This window comes from Bradysia coprophila, unplaced genomic scaffold (assembly GCF_014529535.1).
Source record: "Bradysia coprophila strain Holo2 unplaced genomic scaffold, BU_Bcop_v1 contig_583, whole genome shotgun sequence".
NCBI lineage: Eukaryota > Metazoa > Arthropoda > Insecta > Diptera > Sciaridae > Bradysia > Bradysia coprophila.
The window spans coordinates 764,679-786,887 of NW_023503823.1; the positions used below are offsets into that span (position 1 = coordinate 764,679).

At 37.1% G+C, this 22,209-nt stretch overlaps 4 protein-coding genes and 1 long non-coding RNA gene across 5 annotated transcripts in view; 1 reads left to right on the forward strand and 4 right to left on the reverse strand.

Annotated features, from left to right (window-relative positions):
• The window catches only part of LOC119083231 (zinc finger protein 271-like), a 700,255-nt gene that overhangs the window by 635,325 nt on the left and 42,721 nt on the right, over positions 1 to 22,209 (reverse strand). The window lies entirely within an intron of this gene.
• On the reverse strand, positions 6 to 1,786 carry LOC119083267 (nuclear pore complex protein Nup98-Nup96-like). The gene is made up of 2 exons (XM_037192947.1): positions 1,627 to 1,786; positions 6 to 1,560 (listed from the first exon to the last, which is right to left on the reverse strand). Exons 1-2 carry the CDS (start codon positions 1,701 to 1,703, stop codon positions 90 to 92), a joined length of 1,548 nt encoding a protein of 515 aa, XP_037048842.1. The 5' UTR covers positions 1,704 to 1,786; the 3' UTR covers positions 6 to 89.
• LOC119083293 (coiled-coil domain-containing protein 43) lies at positions 3,269 to 4,381 on the forward strand. The gene is made up of 4 exons (XM_037192985.1): positions 3,269 to 3,465; positions 3,582 to 3,947; positions 4,011 to 4,057; positions 4,173 to 4,381. The coding sequence occupies exons 1-4, from the start codon at positions 3,307 to 3,309 to the stop codon at positions 4,243 to 4,245; spliced, it is 645 nt and encodes a 214-aa protein (XP_037048880.1). The 5' UTR covers positions 3,269 to 3,306; the 3' UTR covers positions 4,246 to 4,381.
• On the reverse strand, positions 5,161 to 21,517 carry LOC119083308. The gene is made up of 3 exons (XR_005088838.1): positions 21,419 to 21,517; positions 16,756 to 16,765; positions 5,161 to 5,170 (listed from the first exon to the last, which is right to left on the reverse strand). It is a non-coding gene; the product is annotated as an uncharacterized LOC119083308 (long non-coding RNA).
• LOC119083278 lies at positions 7,227 to 10,156 on the reverse strand. The gene is made up of 4 exons (XM_037192966.1): positions 9,822 to 10,156; positions 8,817 to 9,073; positions 8,569 to 8,762; positions 7,227 to 7,495 (listed from the first exon to the last, which is right to left on the reverse strand). Exons 1-4 carry the CDS (start codon positions 10,113 to 10,115, stop codon positions 7,227 to 7,229), a joined length of 1,014 nt encoding a protein of 337 aa, XP_037048861.1. The 5' UTR covers positions 10,116 to 10,156.

Consider the following 22,209-nt stretch of genomic DNA (forward strand, 5'->3'; position numbering starts at 1 on the left):
AAACATTTGTGTCTCGTCTAATGAAAATGCGGTTTCTTAAATTTGTACATTTCCTTGAATTTATTTTCGTACCGAAAACGATTTTGTCATTATCTGGCACACAGTTCTTTCGGAGGTGGAATGGTCGGTATTGCTCCAAGCACAAAATTGGGAGCATTAAACCATTGCAAATCTTCGGGTTCCAAGTCTTCCATTTTACTGTAAGCGCTGTGGTTCACTTGTTCCACAGCCTGCTGTCCAAACACACTGCCACCGAATACAGATCCGACTGCCGGCACGTTCGACTGATTTTGAAATATATTCGATCCAGTAGAAGCATTCGACTGATTTTGAAAAATGTTCGGTGCAGCGGTGTTCGATTGACCAAAAATACTCGGCTGCTGTTCTTGTGGCACTCCAAAAACATTCTGTGTGTTGCCTTGTTGTTGTAAAGCATTCGCAAAAATGTTCGAACTTTGATTGGCTTGCTGTGGATTAGCTCCGAACGGACTCTGATTACTGCTGGTGTTCTGATTGATTTGCTGTTGGTTCGCCCCAAACACGCTCTGATTGCTGTTGGTACTTTGTCCGAAAATCGATTTATTTTCATTGGCTGCACCGAAAAGACCTTGTGACTGTGTTTGCGGCTGAGCCGATGCACCAAACGATGAGAACAAATTTCCAGAATTGACTGGTTGATTGGCCGGTTGATTGCTTTGGCCGAATAATCCAGAAGGAGTAGCTGCTTGACCGAACATACTGCCCGTACCAAATAAACCGCTAGGCTTTGTTGGCTGTATTGGATTGCTGAATGCAGGTGCCGCACCAAAGACTGAATTTTGAGTTTGTTGGAATGCAGAGGCTCCAAATATGCTACTGGTCGGTTTCGGTGCTTCTGCTGGCTGACCAATTTGTGACAGAGAAAAAGGACTGGCCGCTGTTTGCCCAAATGAGCTCGTTCCAAAGGTATTGTTAGCGGCTGTAGTAGTGCCACCGAATGCACCTTGTCCACCGAATGCAGTCTGACCTCCGAAAGCCGATTGTCCACCACTTCCGAACGTGCTTTGTTGTCCGAAAAAATTGCCTGTTGTGGAACTGCTTGTGTTTGCACTGCCGAATATGCCACTTGGTGGAGGTGCTTTGTTGTTACCGAATAGGCTGCCGCCGAACGGATTTTGTTGCTGAGTTGTGTTCGTACCGAATAAACTGGGCGTTTGGCCTCCGCCCACCGCCGAACTGACTGCAAACGGATTACCGGTGCCCAGATTGCTCTGAGTGTTTGCCGTCGACTCTCCGGTATCGTACAAATTGACCAGCATATTCAACAAATTGTTGTTCACATGGTTCTGATCGCACAGCATCGATATTTTGTATGAAGCGTCAGCAGCCTGTTGGCTCAACTGTGGTAATAGTGCCTGTAGATTGCCATTATTTTTCGCCTCGTAACACAGCGACCGTATCTCTTCGAATGATTGATCCTCGAAATTGGGCAATGACGGTTTGTCCTTGAACGGTCCGTAAGAGGACAGCATCCATTGTTTCCCTTTTATCGACGCTTCAGCATCGGTCTTCACAACCGTTCTGATTCGTGTGAGAAAATTTATATTATTGCCAGAGCCAAGACAAATCGAAATGTTTAATACTCACGCGACATTTATGTGCTCGTTCTTGCATTGAGGGCCAAAGCTGCAAGAGTTCTTTAAAAAATATTTGCAGATGACCATGTTCGATACAAAATTGATTTGAAAAGAAGGTAGTGTTTATCACAACAAACTTTCGCCCTCATCCATCCAAACTGTCAAAATATGACATTTCCCGCGGTACGGATTTTCGCCGCTCAACAACGATGTCATATTAAGGCGCCTTTGTTTGAATATACGGCAAGTGCAAATAGCGGGTCTATCTACTGTAAAGTTTCCATTCTACTAAACAAAAAGTACTCCGTAAGAGAGCCGTGGGAGACAGGGCCTATTTTAAGGTAATTAAATTTCCAAAAATTCTCAAATTTTTCCATCACTTTTCGTCATTTCATCTAAAAACACAACAGATTGCATCGTAAATGTTGTTTTTACTGCCTTTTTAGTTGTTTTTCATGTCTTTGAGCTTGACTGATTACTTTGGAATGAGATCTAACAGAAAACAAAATTTGGAAATTTTAAGATATTTTGTGAAATTTTGGAAATTTTTGGAGTACTTTTTTGGTAAGAGCAAATTAAGCATAATGCTTAGTTTCCTCTTACAAAAACGTACTCCGTGGGAAACACAATTTTTTTTTAAATTTTTGCTTTATTTATTTGACAGCTTGATCTCCCACGGCCCGTCCCACAGAGTACTTTTTGTTGAGTTAAGTGGACACTTAATGCTTGATTTCCTCTGACGCCGTTTATGCTTGATTTCCTCTTACTCCGTTTACGCTCCGTTTACTCTTTAAACAATAAAAAAGAGGCGTGGTTTAGCTAAACGAAGCGTAAACGGCGTAAGAAGAAATCAAGCATAAGGCAAATACCATATCATCGGCTTGGCTCACACCCTCACCTGTAAGGCAAATGGCGTTGTCTGATTGGATTTCTTATTCTCTTTTGCTCTCTGCACTTGCCTTATAAAGTTCCGATGATAATTTTCTGTTATGGCGGGGAAATTTTCTTTTGTTCGAACTTGCGAGAGGTGTCAAATGAAGGAGAAATTCTTTTCTGGAAACGTTTGACAGTTCCCGCAAGTTCTTTGTTCAAATAGAAATTTCCCTTGTCATCACAACAGTCTATTCGCTGGAACCGGATTCTCGATCAGGCCAAGGCCCATAAGTGGCTGTAGCGCCGGAGAAGTAAGAAGTAAGTAAGTATCTTTATTTTCACGCACACAGTACAGGTATATTCGAGAAGTATAAAGAGTGATAAAGAGAAATGTTAGAGGAAAAACTCGTGTTGTATTAGGTAGCTAACACCGAGGCTGACACCCATAAGTTTTTGTTGTTGCATACATTCTAATGTGTTTGCCATTAAACAAACCAATTCATTTTACAAAAATCGAGGACTTACCGACTCAAGGAAATGATGTCACACGTCTAGAAGCAAATGACATACAAAAGCGTAAAGTTACAGTGAAACTAAAGAAAATGCGAGGTAAATGGACAACGGTTGCACACAATTTTAAGTAGTCCATATCCGTAGCCTCTCGACAAAGTGTTTACACAGAGCACAGAAGTTGTTGTTTTCAAGAATTCCCGCAACTCTTGCCGGTTTATTGCCGCTCACTAACAACGCAGAATCGGGTATGACAGTATGTTGATATGAAAGGCGCGTTTGAATACGTTTTACCTCAGCAGCAAAAATGGCAAGTGAGGAATTCTTAAAGTGGCTAAATAATAAATTGCGTGAATTGAAAACCGACGAAAGTGTCTACGGATCATACATAAGTGGTATACTGGATGGGGACGAAGATATTGCCGAGAAAAAAGAAGCGCTAGAGGAAATCCTATCTCAAATAATTGTAAGTTAAATTCAGATGGGGCCAGACGTGTTGCGTTTCGGTTGCGATGTTTGTTTTCTTTTATGGACATAAATCCAACGTGGACTGATATGATTTTTCAATCCGTTGTCAATTAGGAAGATGACATCGAAACCATTCTGCAAACAATCATTGACAAATGGGAACAATGCAGCACCAAAGTCGAAGAACAGCCGAAAGTTGTCGAAGATGTGGACAGTAAATTGGCTAAACTAATGGAAAGCAACAGCATCCCTGCTACAGTCACTCGACAACAATATACGGCAGAGGAGCTGAGAATTCGTGAGCAGATTCTGGCACAGTACAGTCAAGTCGAACTCGATGAGTGCGAAGATGACGATGATGTTGGTGGTGGCAGTGCTGGTGGTGGTGGAGGCGGACCGACTACGACAACAAGCGATCCTATGGTTAAAAATACAAATGCAAGTGACGTAGCTCAACTGGCTAAAGAACGCCGCGAACAGGTAACACTTTCGAATTGAGTTACTTTGGTGTAGATGAACCTAATGCAAAACCCTTGTACACAGGCAAAGTTGGACAGCAAGGCGAAAAAGGATAAGGATAAGGAAGACAGGTAAACATAATACAGGAACGGAGTGAAGTGCTGGAACACGGTTCTGTCAAGCCGTTACACCGTTCCAATGAACAACTACTCTAGATTTATGTGATCAAAACCATTTCTATTTCAGGGAAAAGCAAAAGCAAATGCGCGAAGAGAAAAAGGAGAAACGTAAAACTGTTAAAGGCGAACGGCGTCGGTAGCGGCGGTGTGAATAACGAATTATTATTTTTCTAAATTTGTTGTTTAAGAATCGCATATCTGGATTTGTATTTGGACTGGCAAAAAGAGTGACACAAGAAATACACTTCTAATGTAAAAAAAAAGAAAAACTTAAATTGTCGTGAGTAGCTTTTTACATATTTATTTCGGTTGTTCCGGCGTTAGTCCGTCTAACACTACTGTCGAGAACTTGACTTGATTTTATGTTGGATGAACGTGGTTCATCGTTTTTGAATATATTTTTTTCTAAACTAACGGCTCTTTGTTTGTTGCATGGATTATGCTTGTCACAATGAAATAGCCGGAAGAGAACCAATAATTCAGTCAAGAATCAGTACATCTCAGATTTATTCCAGAAAGTCAATGGCTATGTCCAGGACGAATTATTTTATAAACTCGTCGATAGCATTGGTTATTGGATGTTTTCTATTAAATTCGTAAAGACACAATGATAAAAATTATGTTCCCCACTGGTTGGGTCGATTTCAGAAAGCTCAGAAAATATATTCCGAGAGGCTGTGAACGTTTGGAAAAATATTTGAATATTTGCCTGAATATGTGTCTTAAAAAGTCCTAAAAAACATTTTATTTATCACCTAGTTGGACGCAATGCTTTGCTCAATGAAGACAACATAAATTTCAATTTTCGTCACTGAGTTGAGAAATATTTGTCAACTACACTATTAGCCACACTGAGTCAGGCCTCCCACGCCTTAAAAATCCGCCTATTTTAGGAGTTTTAGGAGCTTTTTAGACTTACATTTTAGGAGATTTTTAGGAACTTTCGTTCGCAGGTAAGAATATATTTGTTTACAAGCTTTTATGTTTCCTTGCACAAATACCTCGATGTGAAAGATAAATTCATCATTGAACGAATGTTGATAAGCCTCAATTGTTCTGCTATTGCTGGGAAGTCTCTATTTCTTGTAACATCCTTTGATTTTCGTTGCAGTATGCAGCAAAATTAAACTCAAATTGCAGCATACTCTTAAAGTACCTAGTTTAGGCCGATTTTACAGGATGGGAAATGGATCAATTCAGAAAAATTGTAGTCATCCAAAGTTACCAAAGCTCTAAGTTTTCGTCAGGCCTCTCACACATCCTTATTTCCTTATTTTTCCTTATTTTTATAAAAACCTCGTTATTCATCCTAATTTTATTAAAAAATCCTTATTTTCCTTATTTTTCGCAAATTTCATCGACGGAAATCAAAATTAGGAAAAAAAAATTCGTTGCGCGGCATAAATAACAATTTTTATTATTTAACTCTAATAAAAAGGTAACATTTGGTATCGTAGCTCATGATCGTTCCAACATGACTGGTTTAACATATATTTTTGTGGTTCCACGCCGCCTCTCGGTTCGAGAGTCTCGAGTAGAACTATTTGATTTACCATGTAAATCACCCTTAACATTGTCTCAGACATGCGTCCTTATTACAAACAATTCAAGGTTTTAGCCTTATTTACACTTACTTCTTTCAAATTTATACTTTTATACTTTCACCAATTTATTATTTTTTCGAAATTCGAACGGGATAACAAACAACAGCTTTTGCAGTTAACGAGATCAAAACCTAATCCAGCAAGTTTTTAAACTTGAGGGTGGGGTCAAGTAAGAATTCATGCCGAAAGTACGTCTTAAATTTCAAAAATTTTGTCGCATCGAAAACTAATTGAAAACTGCCACCCTACAAAAACGATAGGTACGTCAAAATAAACAGTGACGCGTTTTATTTTGAATTTTGAAGCGCACTTACAGATAATTGGTAAAGCTAAGCTAATCTAATTTAAGCCTTAAATGCGCCCAAAATATTCAAATTTTCATCGTGATAAAAGTGAATTTTACAATACAACTTTACAAAAACGATACGTCAAAATAAACAATAATGCGTTTTATTTTAAAGTTGAGACGGAGTTCCGATGTTAATTGCTGTATCTTAGAATAATTTCGATTTTTATCGAAAAATTTCTCTTAATTTTTCCTTAATTCCAATAAACAATTTCCTTATTTCTCCTTATTTTTGTGCTAAAACCTCCTTAATTCCTTAATAAGGAGTCCAAATTTAGAGTGAGAGGCCTGGTTTTGGTCTTACCTCTTCCTACACCAAATTACATTTTACGTTTTTTTCATTCGTTGAAAGTTGTTTTTGTGAGAGTCATAGCACAAAAAAAAAGTCAAAAAAATAGGATGGAAAATAGGAAAAAAATAAAAACTTTGATGACATTTATGTGATTGTCAAAAGTATGTCGATATGTGATTGCGACAATTAATTGAAAAAGCGAATTCAGGACTGGAAAGTTTTCCAACATATTTCACAATTGGTTCGAGCTACAACCGAAAATCTTTAGAACTAAATAAAAAGCATTTTTAGTTGAAAAATTCTGATTTATTGGAGTTTAATTCAAGGTCACATTTTGGGAGTTTTAGTTGATTTTTGGAGGTGTGGGAGGCCTGCGAAGACACAAAGGATTCGAGTGAAAGATCTAGTGCCTAAACGGCTAAATGGTGTATGGACTTAGAGAAACCGTTCTCATAAATACCTATTTATAAATATGGAAATTTTCGAGAGCACTATCGTAATCAGAGAACACAGAACAAAGGTAATGGAATTTGTTTTATAGTTTCATCCGAGTAAATCTCAATTCACTCAAAAACTTTTTTGTAGAGGCGTGTAGAACTTTGGAAAACAGTTTAAATTTTTGAGTTCTCATTTTGTATAGGCATCATGGGCATAAAGAGGTTTTGCCTCCGAAAAGACAGTTTCTTTCGATATGACAAAAAGTTTGTGATGAATTTTGAACGTTAGCAGACTTTCTATACATTTATCACACGATTCTACACGATTCTGAAATACTATCCTTTACTCCTATTACTCATCGCTTTTAAGGATTTGTTTTTTGGAAAAAAAATCACTTTCAATGGTCCATCGTTGTAATAAAAATAAACAAAAAACTGCGGTTCATCGTTTTGGTTTTTTATCGTCACGTTTTAGTGGATTATAAGCGACGGTAGTTAAGTTCGGTGCCATTGCAAATATTCTTTCGATTCCACCATTTCTATCGAGCACCTTGTCTTTCTTCATTACTTCATATGTCTGTGAGTCATCATCGAAAGTGTAGATTCGAGTTACTGCCCATTCTGTTTTAGTGACTTTACGATCTTTCAGCTTTACATTTTTGATGGCTTTTTGAGGTCGACTAGTTAGCTCGTTGTGGTTTTGGTTGCCTGCTGGTTTTCGATTCGATAAATACGAGTCTACAGAGTTCCCACTCCTCCTAATATTCATAAATTTCATAAAGTGGACCAAATCCTCCTAAAATCTCCTAAAATCTTCTAAAACTCCTAAAATTCCTAAAATGAGCTCACACTCTCGAATAAATTTTTTAATAATACTGAAAAACTAAAAACGGTAAAAACGGCAAAATTATGCGGCAATGAATTTGAACTTCTGTATGAACCTGACTCAAATTGCGAAAACACTCCTTTCTTTGAGTCATGCAAATAGCGATCCTGAGCGTGGATTTAGCGAAAATAAATACATTATCGAGGATCGTAGTTTGTTAGAAGATGCGACTATCTTGTCACTTCGAACTTTTAAGGACACATTGAATAATATAAACGTCACTGACTTCCTAATGAATCGACGTATTTTCCAGATGTGCTCCAATGCACTTTACTTTTCTCGAACAACAAAAAGTCGAGAAGGTACTACATCTTAAGAATAAAGAGGCGGAAGATAATCTCAATAAAGCGTCTTCACAAAAAAAATCGAGTTCAGAAAAACTTTCCGATATCGAGAAATCTCTCCAGATCCAGTAGAAAAAAACTTTTTAGTGCACAAGAGCTGATAAATGATGGAAACAAAATTATGGTGAATCTTGTTAATTCGAAAGGCGCAGTCGACAAGAAAAACATGATGAAGGATCAGTTGCTGGCTAGTCAGACTGGCGTCAGAAAAGAGGAAATCATAAAAGTTTCAAGGAAAAATAAGGAAAAATATGTTTTGACAAAAAAAATAACTTTTTGTCAATTTTCTTAAACATTTTTAGTATTTTACGAAGTGTAAGAGAAACAGAGAAACAGAGCAAAAATTCCTCCGGAAATTACTTATACAACCTTTCCCACATTTTAAAAAATTCCTCCTAAAATTCTCCTAAAATTACCTTCCAAATCTCCTAAAATACTCCTAAAATTGCCTTTAAAATTTCCTAAAATTCCTAATTTTAGGAGCCTTCCTTTGCCGTGGGAACTCTGAGTCTACCAATATGTCAATGTATCTCTTTAAAATCTCTTTGGCTTACATCGTCCCATTCGGTTATTAGTATTCCGAGAAGCTTGAATGTTATGATGCTTCGTCTCTTGCTTTAAAATCGATTCAAAGCGATTTCTGCCATCCGACCGGAATAGTTTCTTTTCAATTTTATCCTGAACAACCGTGACTGAATCACCGAATCCTTTCGTCTGAGTAAATGTTTTCGTCGAACATTTCGTAAATCTTTACGGAATTTTGTTAAATCTCATGCAAACGATTGAATCGATTAAAACCCACCTGTTCGCCCTTTTAGTACCAGACACGGGACTTGAATGTACGCTTTTTTTTGTAATACAAATTCTTGATAGGGGAAAATTACACTCCATGGAACTGGTCGTCTTCAGAATTGATTTAGGTGTCGAAATATGTTTAAGTTCTTGAGGTGGTTCGATTGATTCGTTCACTTTATCAGAATCTAAGACGGTTATACATTCTACGGGGCTTCTCTTAGAGGTTTGGCTAGAATTCTCTACTAATTCCAAACTTATTTTTTCCTAGGAGTAGAAATACAACGGATAAAATGAAATGTCATATATCTTGAGCTATGGGAGTTGGGAATGCTCGAGAACAAAAAATATTCGTGTCATTAGAATAAATAAATTAAAATCAATTTTCGTTAAGAGTTATATCGCCAAAATAACGAACAAAATCAGACATTTTGGGACAAGGTGTCACGGATTTTACAGAGTTACAACTCATTCGATTCGTTGAACTGATGCGAGTAAAACGTAGTACTACGTTTGGTGAAATTTATTTTGTTGTCGACGATCGAGGTAGTGAAGTAAGGGTCTGCCAAAAGGGGCCCAAAATCGTTTTTTTTTGCAATTACTCGAGTGAAACAATTTCGGGAAAAAACTTTTTTAGCTACGTTTGAAGGTCTTGAAGAGACGAAAAATTTGAGTATACTTACCACCAGGTCCATGTTCACCTGACGGTGATATTAATGACTTTAGACTTTCCCGAAATTGTTTCACTCGAGTAATTGCAAAAAAACGATTTTGGGCCCCTTTTGGCAGACCCTTACTTCACTACGTCGATCGTCAACAGCAAAATAAATTTCACCAAACGTAGTACTACGTTTTACTCGCATCAGTTCAACGAATCGAATGAGCTATAACTCAATAAAATCCGTGACACCTTGTCCCAAAGTTGTTCGAAGATTTGGCGATATCACTCTTAAGCGTTGTACATGAAAACTAGAGGAAAATCATGCTCTGATTAGATATCGTTTTTGAAACTCACCATTACCGTTACATCCGTTACACCATTATCGGTAGTCACCGCGGCATCCATTGTATGATTTCCAGTTGCATCCGTTCTATCATTCCCAGTAGCCACCGTTACATCATCATTCGCAGTAGTCGTCTCAGTACAGACTTCATTAATTTTTTCGACGACAGAAACCGCCGTGTCAGTTTGTTTTTCACCATCCTTACATTTCAATTTTGAATCAAATTTATGGAAAAGTCCGAGTATTTTATCGAAACTATAAAGCAACGGTTCGTCGGGAAATGGGCCAAAGAAACTTTTGAACATGTTTGTTTTGGAGCGAGACAACACAAAGCCGATTGGAACAGTGATTGGTATGGTTACTTGTTATTAATAATTAGATAAATCTAAAGTTATTCGAATCGATACGTCGTTATGTTTATAGCATATAAGATTGATAAGACCCTAAGACCACTACATCTACATTTTCCTTCTTCTTCTCGAAAGTTAACGCATAGAGGTTCAAAACATCAGCTCATGCTAAATATATGACTAATAATATTCGAGTAAATTGCAACTGATAACTTTTTGTTTCTCTATGAAAATTAAAGTTTTCCTCATGCTACCGATATACATACCAAAGTCCACGATGTCTTCTCCATTTTCGCTTTAAAAAAACGAAAAGAAAATTAGTCTTTCCTTTGACATTAACAGTAATAAGAAAAGAAAAGCTCTGCTGGCTGTGCAGACAGTCCCATAATATAGAGTATAGTCATTTCACAGCTACTCTATACGTACTGTTATAGCACTGGAGTCATTTAGATATAGAATATTATGCGGAGAAATAATGGATGAAGGAAAAGTTTTTCTCATGACAGTTGTGATGATGTGATACGCTGGGGCTCAGTTTATATATGCTTTGTTTAATTTCACAAAGGACTTGTTAATAATGTGGTGATGATTGTGGTTTTTATGATATGTCTCTATCGCATAGAACGAATCTCCTTCAGCAGCATACTTTTCTTTGGAGCATTACACTTGTTTGCGGTTGCATATACTATAGTTGCTTGTATAGTTGTGACACCGTAGACACAATTAACTAGATACAAGCACATGTATGATGTGAAGATGATCGAGATAAAGATATCACAGCTGGTTATATTCTTAAGTTTTTAAGGCAAATATATTTTCCGGCATTTGCTCGAACACAATTGATTGTTTGTTGTGACATTTTATCTTCAACCTTTTTCGTGAAAAAGAGCCGATATTCACTTCTCGCAATTTAGCCATAACAAATAGAACCATAAAACGAGAATAAAGTCGAAAGGAAAAGTGCTGCAATAATATTATTGTCAACGCAGCCGTAATAAATGGAATAATGTTCGTTGAACACATATTTTCCCATAATAAAATTCTCTTCTGGTCTTTCGACTTCTTTTTTTTTTGAAATATTATCTAATAAAAGATTCTTATTATTCGTAGACTTCAAGTTCGAATTTATAGTCAGAGTCTGTTAGTATGGTCTGCATTTCAATGTTCCAGCTTACTTTAAAACTGCATACTGTAAGTTATGTATAGTAAATTTTGTTTTTTGTTTTTCCGACATCAAAAACACAATAAATACAATAAGGTTGTAACAACGTAGCCTCTTTTTGGGATAACAATTTAATCAGTCCAAAACCCCTAATAGGGGAAAAAGTGACGCAAGTCTCAGTGCATACTTCCAAAACAACTGTATATGCTGTATATGCGTCACTTCTGCGCTTGTACGCAAAAATTGTCAAAGCAAAAATTTGATCACGTTTTACTCTTTTTACTCCATGGACTTTACTTAAATCGTCGAGGAATGCCTCCAAATAAATTTCTAAAAATCTAGAATTCCGTTTTGGATTTTTAGAAATTTATTTGGAGGCATTCCTCGACGATTTAAGTAAAGTCCAGGGTGCTAAAAGTTGACAAGCCGCAATTAACTTCAACGTGGGTTTTTGACTGATTTCAGATTTTCTTGAACAATACTTCTATTTTCCTTTACTTTCCTTGAGTGTAAACGGAGAGAAATCAGAATGTTTTTTTCGGAAGTGGAAATCAAGACTAAGTCTGAATTCACAGTCATCCATTTTCATTCCGTTTTGCCTCCGTGTATATGACATTTAGCATTTCTTACAATAGCGCATAACGGAATGAAAACGGATGACTGTGAGGCCACCCTAAATCAAGCCTAATTCATATGATTAATTTGTATCATACGCGATCATTTTTATTTATTTTAAATTGAGAAACATCAAAGCACTGTCTAACGTCAAAGTCAGCTTCGGTGCTAGACAGTGCGTTGGAAACATTCTTTTTCTGGCGAATACGGCTAAAATAGGTACAGGTAACGTTACACAATTACAGTCCTTGTGACATAGATGGTTATAGTTGATTTCTGCTTTAGAAGAGTAAATAACCCGATCATTTATGCAGTCGCAAAAAAATATTTATTCATCAATTCCATATGTTCCTTATCACTATGACGCGCAATTTATGTAAACGACCATTTTAGATCAGTCCACCATCATTACTCAACAATTGCCATGACTTTCTGCCCCAAGCTTTGAGGTCATCTATCCAATCACTGACTGGATTACCTTCAGAAACTGGAACGCCTGAAAATGACGAACTCGTTCAAATTATAGATGGTGAAGTAGGAAGTGAAAGATCAATCAATATGTTAGAAAAAAAAGGACTTAGCAATGGAACATGCGATGGAAATGGCACTTCTTGTATGAAGTTTACTAGTTAGAGGCGATTGGCAACCGATGTCGCCATGGATCGATAAACTTTAGACAAGAATGAATGAATGAAATGAACTCAAATGAACACTGACATAAATTGAATATTTATATTCACAAAAAAACTAGACTACTAGATTATTCAGGTGCTTGGTTTACTTTACTCTGCCGTAATAGGATCGAAAATGACATAGCGGGAATGAAAAGTGAGCGAAAAAAAGTAGGGGACAATGTTACTGTTTTGGTACTAAATTTGGTGAGAGAATGTGACGTTTTTGGTAATCCACGATGAAAAGTGAATATCATCTCATCTCATTTTTGAGCAAACTCATTTTAATGACCACCGTTAACTAACAGGTTTAACAGATTTGTGTGTTCGACATCATTCCAACCTAGTCAATTGTAGATATTTTCAAAAATTACATACCTTCCGCTAAAGTTACGAGATATACGAAAAGAATGACGAAAAGTATTTTCATATTTAGATTTTCCGACACCAAAGTTCTGCGTATTTTTTAAGATGTTGCCCAACTAACGATCTCTTTTATACTAAAACTCTTTTTTGCGCATTATGGTTACTGGTTGTTCAATTCAATTCTTTAATTTATTTTTAAATTTTATACAATGCGAGACGTTGATCATCTAACGAATATTGTATTAGGTGTAACTTATGGTAATCAACGAATATGGAAAACGTTTTCGAGGCAAACATCAATAAATTTTCATTCAGCTATATAAATAGCACGTGCGTAGGCTCTAACATTTAAGAGCAATGGACACCCTTTCCAAATTTATTTCCCACATTTGAACGACTCTGAACCAAAATCTTTTTTTGAAAAAGTAAAACGATTAAATAAAAGCGCTCAAAAATGTGTTACTTTTAAAGGAAAAATTGGTTTGTGAGTCATAACTTAACTGGAGAAACTTTGCAGAGGTTTCTCCAATCGGGATAAGATATCACCCACAAACCAATTTCCCCTTTAAAAGTAACACATTTTTGAGTGCTTTACTCGTTTTACTATTCAAAAAAGATTTTGTCTCAGAGAAATCATCAAACAACGAATATTTTCCGCCTAAATGAAGGCTACAAATTTGCAAAGGGTCCAATGCTCTTAAGGGATGATTTACATAGTACTTACTCACAAAATGGGTAAATGGGATAAGAAAAATCGGACGAATTAGAGCAAAGTGTTACGAAACTAGAAAAAAAAATTAAATCGAGCGATCAAGTTATTTCTCTCCAAACCGGCCTAGTACATCGACACTATTTGATGAAACATTGGCACTTGAAGTGATCATTTGAAATTACTGAAAAACCATTACAGCTGGGAGTACTTTAAGTAATTCCAAACGTCCTGCATAAGGACGTAACGATTTGATCTACACTGGATCTTCGTGAAATAAAGCAAGGAAAACGAGTTTATATAAACGTTGAATGGTCGACGACGCTTTGACATCTTAAAATAAGCCCGAAACAGATCCATTACACACCATTTGAAGGGTACGTTGTGAGCTCCGCGATTTCAGTCGAACGTCTTCAATTCTTGAGTGCATTCTTTCGTCAATCGTAAAATCCTTCAGATCTAATTCATAATTAGATCTAATTTTTCCAAAGCAACAAGACAACCGACCATGTAGACCACGTCGACAGAAACGATTTCAGACGATTCTAATAAATGATGCATTTCTGCCAGCAGGTTAAAGTCTGTGAGACTGAGACATTCACAGTGTTGAATATCTAGAACTTCTAGCATTTTCCGCTGAACAAGAGCCGATACAATTCCAGTAACACAACGAACTTTGAACAATTCGAGAGTTCTCAATGACGGCAAGTTATTTACCTATCGAATGAATTCCAAAGCATTTTGATCTTCACAAATCACGAGCTCCTTCAAGTTCTTCAGTACGGAAATGCTCTTGACAGAAGTTTTATACTGGACAGGGTGTTCGGTTCCATCGGTACAGATCAATAATTTTTTTTCAGCTCCGTACAATTTCTATCTAATACTAGCAATATAACTGAGTTATCCGATATGTTGAACATGTGAATCGACTCCAATTTCTTCTGACACGAAAAAAAAATCGAAATCAAACTCTCTACTGTTATAAACACAGGAAAATATCGCAAAGCTAATTGGAATCCAGAACTTAGAATTTCCGATATTCATCCGGATGTATGATTCGCTCCACATTTAAATAATGTACTAAAAGCTGGGATATGGAACATACCAGCTTGTCGGAAAGTATAGAACTCTATTATTGATTCCGAAATTCTAATTAAGCACAGAAGACTTCTGTTAGAAGTGTGAAGATATCTGGCTTACTCAGTTTGTGGAAACCGTTAAGTGTAAGCAAGCTCGTTGCCAAATATTGCATTTAAAAGATTAAATGAAAATTGTTAAGTTTTGAAACTTTAAATCAAAAAATTTAGTGGACTTGCGTCACGCCCGCTTACTAACGTGCGAGCATGATTACATTTTCTTGAATTTTACCACATCATAAAAATATTTGTTGGAAAATTTGGAAAAAGGTTAGAAAAATTCATGAAAATTTGGGAAAATACGGAAAAAAGGTTTTCCCAAAAAAGTCCCTGCGCCAAGGTAATACTTAGTGATAGTGATCCATGTATGTCCATTAGCCCTACTCACGTTAAAAAAATTTGGTTCAGATCCTTCGGAGGAATGTCGATTTCGTTTCTTTATTGGACACTAAACAATTCTCTAGAACATCATAATTGACAAAAAATTGTTTCCGAGTCGCGCAACGCAATCGAAAATGCATGCGTTTCTATGCGTTACCATGCGTTTCTATGCGTTTTCATGTAAACTTCAAACGCGTTGCGCGACTCGGAAACAATTTTTTGTCAATTATGATGTTCTAGAGAATTGTTTAGTGTCCAATAAAGAAACGAAATCGACATTCCTCCGAAGGATCTGAACCAATTTTTTTTAACGTGAGTAGGGCTAATGTCCATCTAGAACGATATCGACTGATATCCAAATCAATGATTCAAGATCCGAAGGCAACAGTACTTAGTACAAACAGCGGCTTTACAATTGCAAGATTGTCCGAGTTCCTAAAACTCAAAGACCTGACTATTACACGCACTTAACAGCGAACTCGCTTAGGACAACATTTTCTTTGACTTGGTAATAGGCGCCGAATTGGATTTATCCGACTATAATCTCCTTATTATGGTATCGTAAATAAATTTTAGTATTCAATGAAACAGCATCGGTATACGAATTTATGATATCTGAATACTTATAATTCGATGGGCGAACGTAATATCAATGTTTATGCCAAAATACTTACGAAAATTCAGATGTTGTGAGCATGTCCTCAATTTTACATAATGTTAAGTGAAAACAATTCATTTCTTTCGGGTTTTTTTAGCATAGTTTTTACGCTGCTTTCGGTAGCCCAGTGCTAGTCACTCTTAATTGAACTGTCGGTGAAAAAGTAAAACAATACAAAGCTGTGTATATGTGAGATGTATTTTGTTACTTTTAGTGATGTATGTGAGTCCTCTTCGTGTAAAGCAATCAAATTATTTGACTTTTCCACTCTTTCCCTCATTGTTTAATAACATTTCCCTTAATTTGATTCTAGTTCATTCAACGCCAAAAGTGCGTTAATGTTATTGAAAAATGTATTAAAAGTACATAAATCCAGTTGACTGTCTAGCCCTATAATTCTTTTTAATAAAAAAAGTTTTCTAATTCCATTTCTCGTATTTTTACAGAGAACAATCAAGCGCACATTTTCATTTTCTTTATAACATAGTCAATTTAGTTTTCCACTCAATTGAAAATCGACAGACAACAACTTTACGCTCTGTGTTGTCTTATGGCAAATGTTTTTAGCCCCGTACGAAGTACTGGGGGCTTATAAGATTAATATGCCGTTTGTAACACGTCGAATTGGAAGCAGACAGTAAGGGCAAAGCATTTGGTTGTGTTCATAGATGACGAATCCGCAATAAAAAAAATGTCCGTCCGTCCGTCCGTCCGTCCGTCTGTGACCCCTCTAGCGTGAGCAAATCACAACCTTTTTTCAAAATTCTTTTTTTCCCCGATTGGTATCGACAAAAGTAAGGTCAAGTTCGAAAATGGGCATGGTAGGGTCGGCCCTTCCAGAGCTAGGGCCCTATAGGTGTTTTTCAGTCTTTCGACGATATCTACCGAAATACGCACGCAATAGCTGCTGATATATCAAATGAAAGGTATTGACGAGTAGAACAAAGTTGCTGAACATTGTTTTTGGGTAAGATGCAACGCGGGCTTGTTGGGAGGGCTCAAAGGTCGTTACTCGGCCCTAAGTGTTTTTTGCACATAAATCGAGTAAATCTCATCCGATTTTGCTAGATTTAGTTTTTTATGGAAGGTAATTGAATACCGAAAAGAACGTGTCGAAAAAAGTTTCAAATTTGGGCCCTTGGACAAAGGCCGCTACTCGGCCCTAAGTGTTTTTTGCACATAAATCGAGTAAATCTCATCCGATTTTGCTAGATTTTGTTTCATTTGAGAGATAATTGAATACCGAAAATAACGTGGCGAAAAAAGTTTCAAATTTGGGCCCTTGGACTAAGGCCGCTACTCGGCCCTAAGTGTTTTTTTGCACATAAATCGAGTAAATCTCATCCGATTTTGCTAGATTTTGTTCCATTTGAGAGATAATTGAATGCCGAATAGAATGATAGCAAAAAAAGTTTCAAATTTGGGCCCTTGGACTAAGGCCGCTACTCGGCCCTAAGTGCTTTTTGCACATAAATCGAGTAAATCTCATCCGATTTTGCTAGATTTAGTTTTTTATGGAAGGTAATTGAATACCGAAAAGAACGTGGCGAAAAAATTTTCAAATTTGGGCCCTTGGACTAAGGCCGCTACTCGGCCCTAAGTGTTTTTTGCACATAAATCGAGTAAATCTCATCCGATTTTGCTAGATTTTGTTCCATTTGAGAGATAATTGAATGCCGAATAGAATGATAGCAAAAAAAGTTTCAAATTTGGGCCCTTGGACTAAGGCCGCTACTCGGCCCTAAGTGCTTTTTGCACATAAATCGAGTAAATCTCATCCGATTTTGCTAGATTTAGTTTTTTATGGAAGGTAATTGAATACCGAAAAGAACGTGGCGAAAAAAGTTTCAAATTTGGGCCCTTGGACTAAGGCCGATACTCGGCCCTAAGTGCTTTTTGCACATAAATCGAGTAAATCTCAACCGATTTTGCTAGTTTTTGTTTCATTTGAGAGGTAATTGAATACCCAATGGAAAGTTGGCAAAAAATTTTGGGTTTCTAAAATAATGTCGTAAGTTGTTGGTTTTATTTGAAAGGTACTTCGTACGGGCTTTCGTAATTGCGCTATGCGCAATTTTAAAAATGAACAGTTTCAGTAAATTTGACAATGCCCAACTTGACTTGCATTTTGGTAACAGACGCATTAGAGGGTTGTAGACGTATTAGGGTTCCGGGCGTATTACGGGTCGTACGGGGCTAAGTCGCAGCAAACGCTCCGACTGTTCTGATGCCTTGTTTTTACTACATCCTTGCAAGTTTGAGACATCATTTTCTCTTTGTTTCACAAAGACTGGAGCAAATACATTATTTCTTTAGTGCAACAAAACTGTTTGAAATAACGATAAATTCTACGAAAAATCGAATCTGGAACTAGAAAATTAGATATACCAGAGACAGTGATAGAAGGTTGTTAATGTCGATGAGTCACCAGTTGGTCACATTGGATATAAAAATTGTCTCGCCACCCGCTCATACTGTGATAAAAATGATGAAATTATCGATTGATCTATTCTAAGTGTCAATGTCAAGCAATTAATGTCATTAATCTAGATAGAAACTCGTAACTGATGAAAGCATGAAATGCTCAATTTTAAGGCTTGATTTCCACCTACAAAAAAACTCTTCGTTTTGCCTCCGCCTCTTTAAAATTTAAGTTTAAAATAAAAACGGAGAGGAAACGGAGTGATTTTTTCGTAGGTGGAAATCAAGACTAACCATTTATTTATTAATTTATTGTTTTAACTAGTTTTTTGAAAGTTTTTTTTTTTTAATTAGTTTTGTAAAATTAGCTTTACCAATACTCTCAACGAGAGCGAATTAGTCCGGTTTACACAATTTCAAATTTAATTTTTAGAGCGTTAGGTCCATATACCACAAATTAAAACATTGTTACTTACTGTAGCTACACATAGCAACGCGAAAGACACCTAATTCAAAGTATCGCAATGTTGTTGCTTCCAGTTTGAAGCAAAGTTAAATATGACTCCCGTTGAGGATGCTTTGGCCCAAGTTCGTTTCCACAATTTTCTCTTTGCCGTCACTTTGGTTTGACTTTGCTACAGATTATTTCGCACATGAAAACAATCACACTCGCAATCCAACCGTACCAAAGCAGGCTCGGTATGGAAACATTATCAGTGCTTAATTGGAGACTAAAGTCGATTCGTCGATAAGCATTTTTTTTCATAATGTCACTGATTCTAACCTCGGACGATCGATCGTGCCACAAAGCGATCAGTCCTGCGCTTTTCATTCGATGGATGATGTCGTTCAAGCGCTCAAGGAGAACATGATGCTGATGGATTTGAAATGAAAAAAAGAATTTGTCCGCAGTTACTCCAGGAATAACGTAATATGCTTTCATGCCAAGCCGCTTCTGCACCTCCAAAAGGTTCTTAGCATGACTGTTGAAATTGCAAAATGCTATAGATCGATTGAATAATGATATTTGATCTAAAAATTGTGGATAAACTAGCGGATGTACTTTGCCCATCCAGCCACTATGATTCGATATCCCCTCCAAAACTTCTATGGCCAATTCTGCCCATAGACCTTCATCGGCAACAATTGGAACTGTCGATCGAAATAGATCCTCGATGGTGTTGATTTGTGACTGATAGATCGGCACAGTCAAATAGCTTTGAAATATCGAAACTATGCCATTTACCGCAATTAAGCCAGTGAACGTCAATGGCACAACGACACAATTTTCAGCAAAATGCAATTGGTCATACCGAATAGCTCCATTGTCGTTCATCAAGAGATTGAAAATGTCGGCAACAGATTGGAAGAGCAAAATTTTCTTCTTTGTCCAATATCGCGTTGCAATCAGCGTCAGCGTTGTCAATGCAATTACAACGAAGACGTAAGCGAAAAGACGTCCCCATGTTTCATTTTTCAAATAGATCACAAAGTCCGAGTAGGGTGTGGCATGTGGAACGACTATGACGTACGTATCCAATAGAAGTGGATACAGAACGTAGCGTGTGTCTTCACGTGTAGCAACTGCGTGTACCAATATTTCTTCAGGCTCAACTTTTCGTGAGCTGTGATTCGCCTCACTGACATGAGACCATATTATTGACATGTTCAGCACGCGTATGACATTGTCCCATACGTTAGTTTCCACAACACCTGTGGGAGTTCCTTCAATCTTTATCAATCGAATTGGATATTTGCGTAGATTCGTTAATCTGCTGGGGAAGTAATTTTGAATGGATTCACTGCCCGTAATATTGACCAAGTCGATAATTCTGCCGAATGGATTGAAATTAAAGACGTTCAACAATGGCTCAGAATTTGGCCCCTTTACAGCAGATGAGTAAAAGGCGCAGAAAATATTCAAAATTTGGTTGCTCCAACTCCACTCGAACAATTCTAGGACTTGGTCCATTGACTCCACGTTTTCTGTGACAAATATTCCAATTTTCACTTGGATATCAACTTGTCGCACCGTTAAAACGTGATAAAACAATTGCGAAAAATTTCCATGAATCAAATGGTCTTCAACGACAATCAAAAACAAATTTGTGCTTTTGACTACGTTGACCACCATTCCGGTGATGTTGGTAATCGAGTCATCGTTGACTATGATTACAGTGTTGGGAGTGTTAGAAGCGTCTGCGTTCACTTTGGCATCGTTCGGTGACGGAATGTAGCGATCGGGGTCAGTTGAGGTCTTAAACAGAAAAATGTTATGGTCGAAGCGGAAAAAATTGTCAAGGTGATTTATGAGCCTTGCTTCTTGATCCTGGGTGCGAATCGACGACAACAAGCCCAGGACTGTTGTAACAATCTCGTATTTCATGAGTCCCCAAGTGATTAATGTATTGTAACGTGTGAAACCTGGAAAGAAAATGGTTTACACCAAGGAAGGACTAGTGTTTTGTCTTTGACTGAGAACTCAGCTTTATGTGACTTCATTTGTTTTATGTGATTCTAATGTACCAATTTTCGGTATAAAAAGCAGAAAAACTTACTGCAGAATACAAGTGTGAAGGAGCAAAGTTTTTTAATTTGCTATCACCCGAACGCGTGATACAGAAACGGATGTTGACGATTGACGCACCGGACAATTTCGATTTCTGAATAGCCTAACATCTGACCCGATTGGAAATTAATTATTAATTTTGATTAACAACCGGCACGACTTTTAATTTCACTGCATGATTACAGTCGATGTTCCGATAAACGTTTTAGTGTTGCCTTAAGCAATTCGACATTAATAAACGATGCGATCATAATGAAAAATTTGGGTTAGGAACAACGTTTTTTGTACCTTAAGAGCCATAATGAGACGAAACCACAAAATTTGTTCCGTGGGCGACTCATTGAAGTTTAAAAATTACGATTTTTGGAAAGACTCTACTGGCGTGGATACTTGAGACTTGAGTCACAGAGATGGTAATTAGTTGTTCAAGTAGCTGAACCAATATCCAAAAAACTATTTTTTATAACCGTCTACATAGGAACTGTACAGTGGTCCAAAGTTTTTGTTTGTTATTTGACAAAAACTCAGCAACACATAAGTTACACTCATGACAATTTCTCGCAACCAAACTGCTTAATTTTGTTTTGCTGCTAGTCTCAGCTTTCCAACAACACTCCATTTGATATATCTCTGGTCAACAGTGCCGTTCTATTGAGTGCCTAAGTGAGAAGTGCGTCTACGACGAAATTTTAGGCAACAAAGCGAAGCTCAATTTTTTAAGTCCCCTGTGTCAATGCTCTCACCTATTATAACACTATCGCCTCGTACTTGTTTATTATGTCGAATTATTATTGGAATTACTCGAAACGCAAGAGTGAAATTTTTATTAAAACATCGACCTCGACCATACTTACAATGGAATAAATATTCGTGTGGATTATTTGTTATCAAAATTAATAATTAAGTAATATCGGGTCATTGGTCATATCACGGCAGAGGAAAATAAACCAGGCAGGAGCGGTTCATTTTCGAAACGTCAAATAAGGGACCTAATACACTGTAAAATGAACTCAAATGCTGACATAAATTGAAAAATTTTATTCGCAAAAAATATAGGGCTACTAGATTATTCAGGTCCCTAGTCAAATCAGCGCTCCTGCCTGGTTAACTTTACTCTGTCGTGGTCATATTCAAATATTCAAAATCGATTGAATTGTTTGTAGTAACTCTGAAATAGAAGTTACTCCCTGTACGTTTGGGTGATAGTTAATACTTTGCTTTTCGAACAATTGAATTTAACTCCTGTAGAATCCCCCCACACCATAGACAAAATGAACAAATTTGCGGCACAAAACCTTCACCCTCGGAGCAAAAAAATTTCTTTCTAGGTTTGACGCATACTCTTGGCCTCATGAAATACG

What these genes read in the sequence shown, in the direction of transcription:
- LOC119083267 (XM_037192947.1), bottom strand. Translation starts at nt 1,703, where the DNA reads ATGGTCATCTGCAAATATTTTTTAAAGAACTCTTGCAGCTTTGGCCCT. An exon ending in AACGAGCACATAAATGTCGC is followed by an intron (nt 1,561 to 1,626) that starts GTGAGTATTAAA and finishes CACACGAATCAG; the next exon opens with AACGGTTGTGAAGACCGATG.
- LOC119083293 (XM_037192985.1), top strand. Translation starts at nt 3,307, where the DNA reads ATGGCAAGTGAGGAATTCTTAAAGTGGCTAAATAATAAATTGCGTGAA. An exon ending in AAATCCTATCTCAAATAATT is followed by an intron (nt 3,466 to 3,581) that starts GTAAGTTAAATT and finishes GTTGTCAATTAG; the next exon opens with GAAGATGACATCGAAACCAT. An exon ending in GATAAGGATAAGGAAGACAG is followed by an intron (nt 4,058 to 4,172) that starts GTAAACATAATA and finishes TTTCTATTTCAG; the next exon opens with GGAAAAGCAAAAGCAAATGC.
- LOC119083278 (XM_037192966.1), bottom strand. Translation starts at nt 10,115, where the DNA reads ATGTTCAAAAGTTTCTTTGGCCCATTTCCCGACGAACCGTTGCTTTAT. An exon ending in GGTACTAAAAGGGCGAACAG is followed by an intron (nt 8,763 to 8,816) that starts GTGGGTTTTAAT and finishes AATTCCGTAAAG; the next exon opens with ATTTACGAAATGTTCGACGA. An exon ending in TAATAACCGAATGGGACGAT is followed by an intron (nt 7,496 to 8,568) that starts GTAAGCCAAAGA and finishes ATCGAAAACCAG; the next exon opens with CAGGCAACCAAAACCACAAC.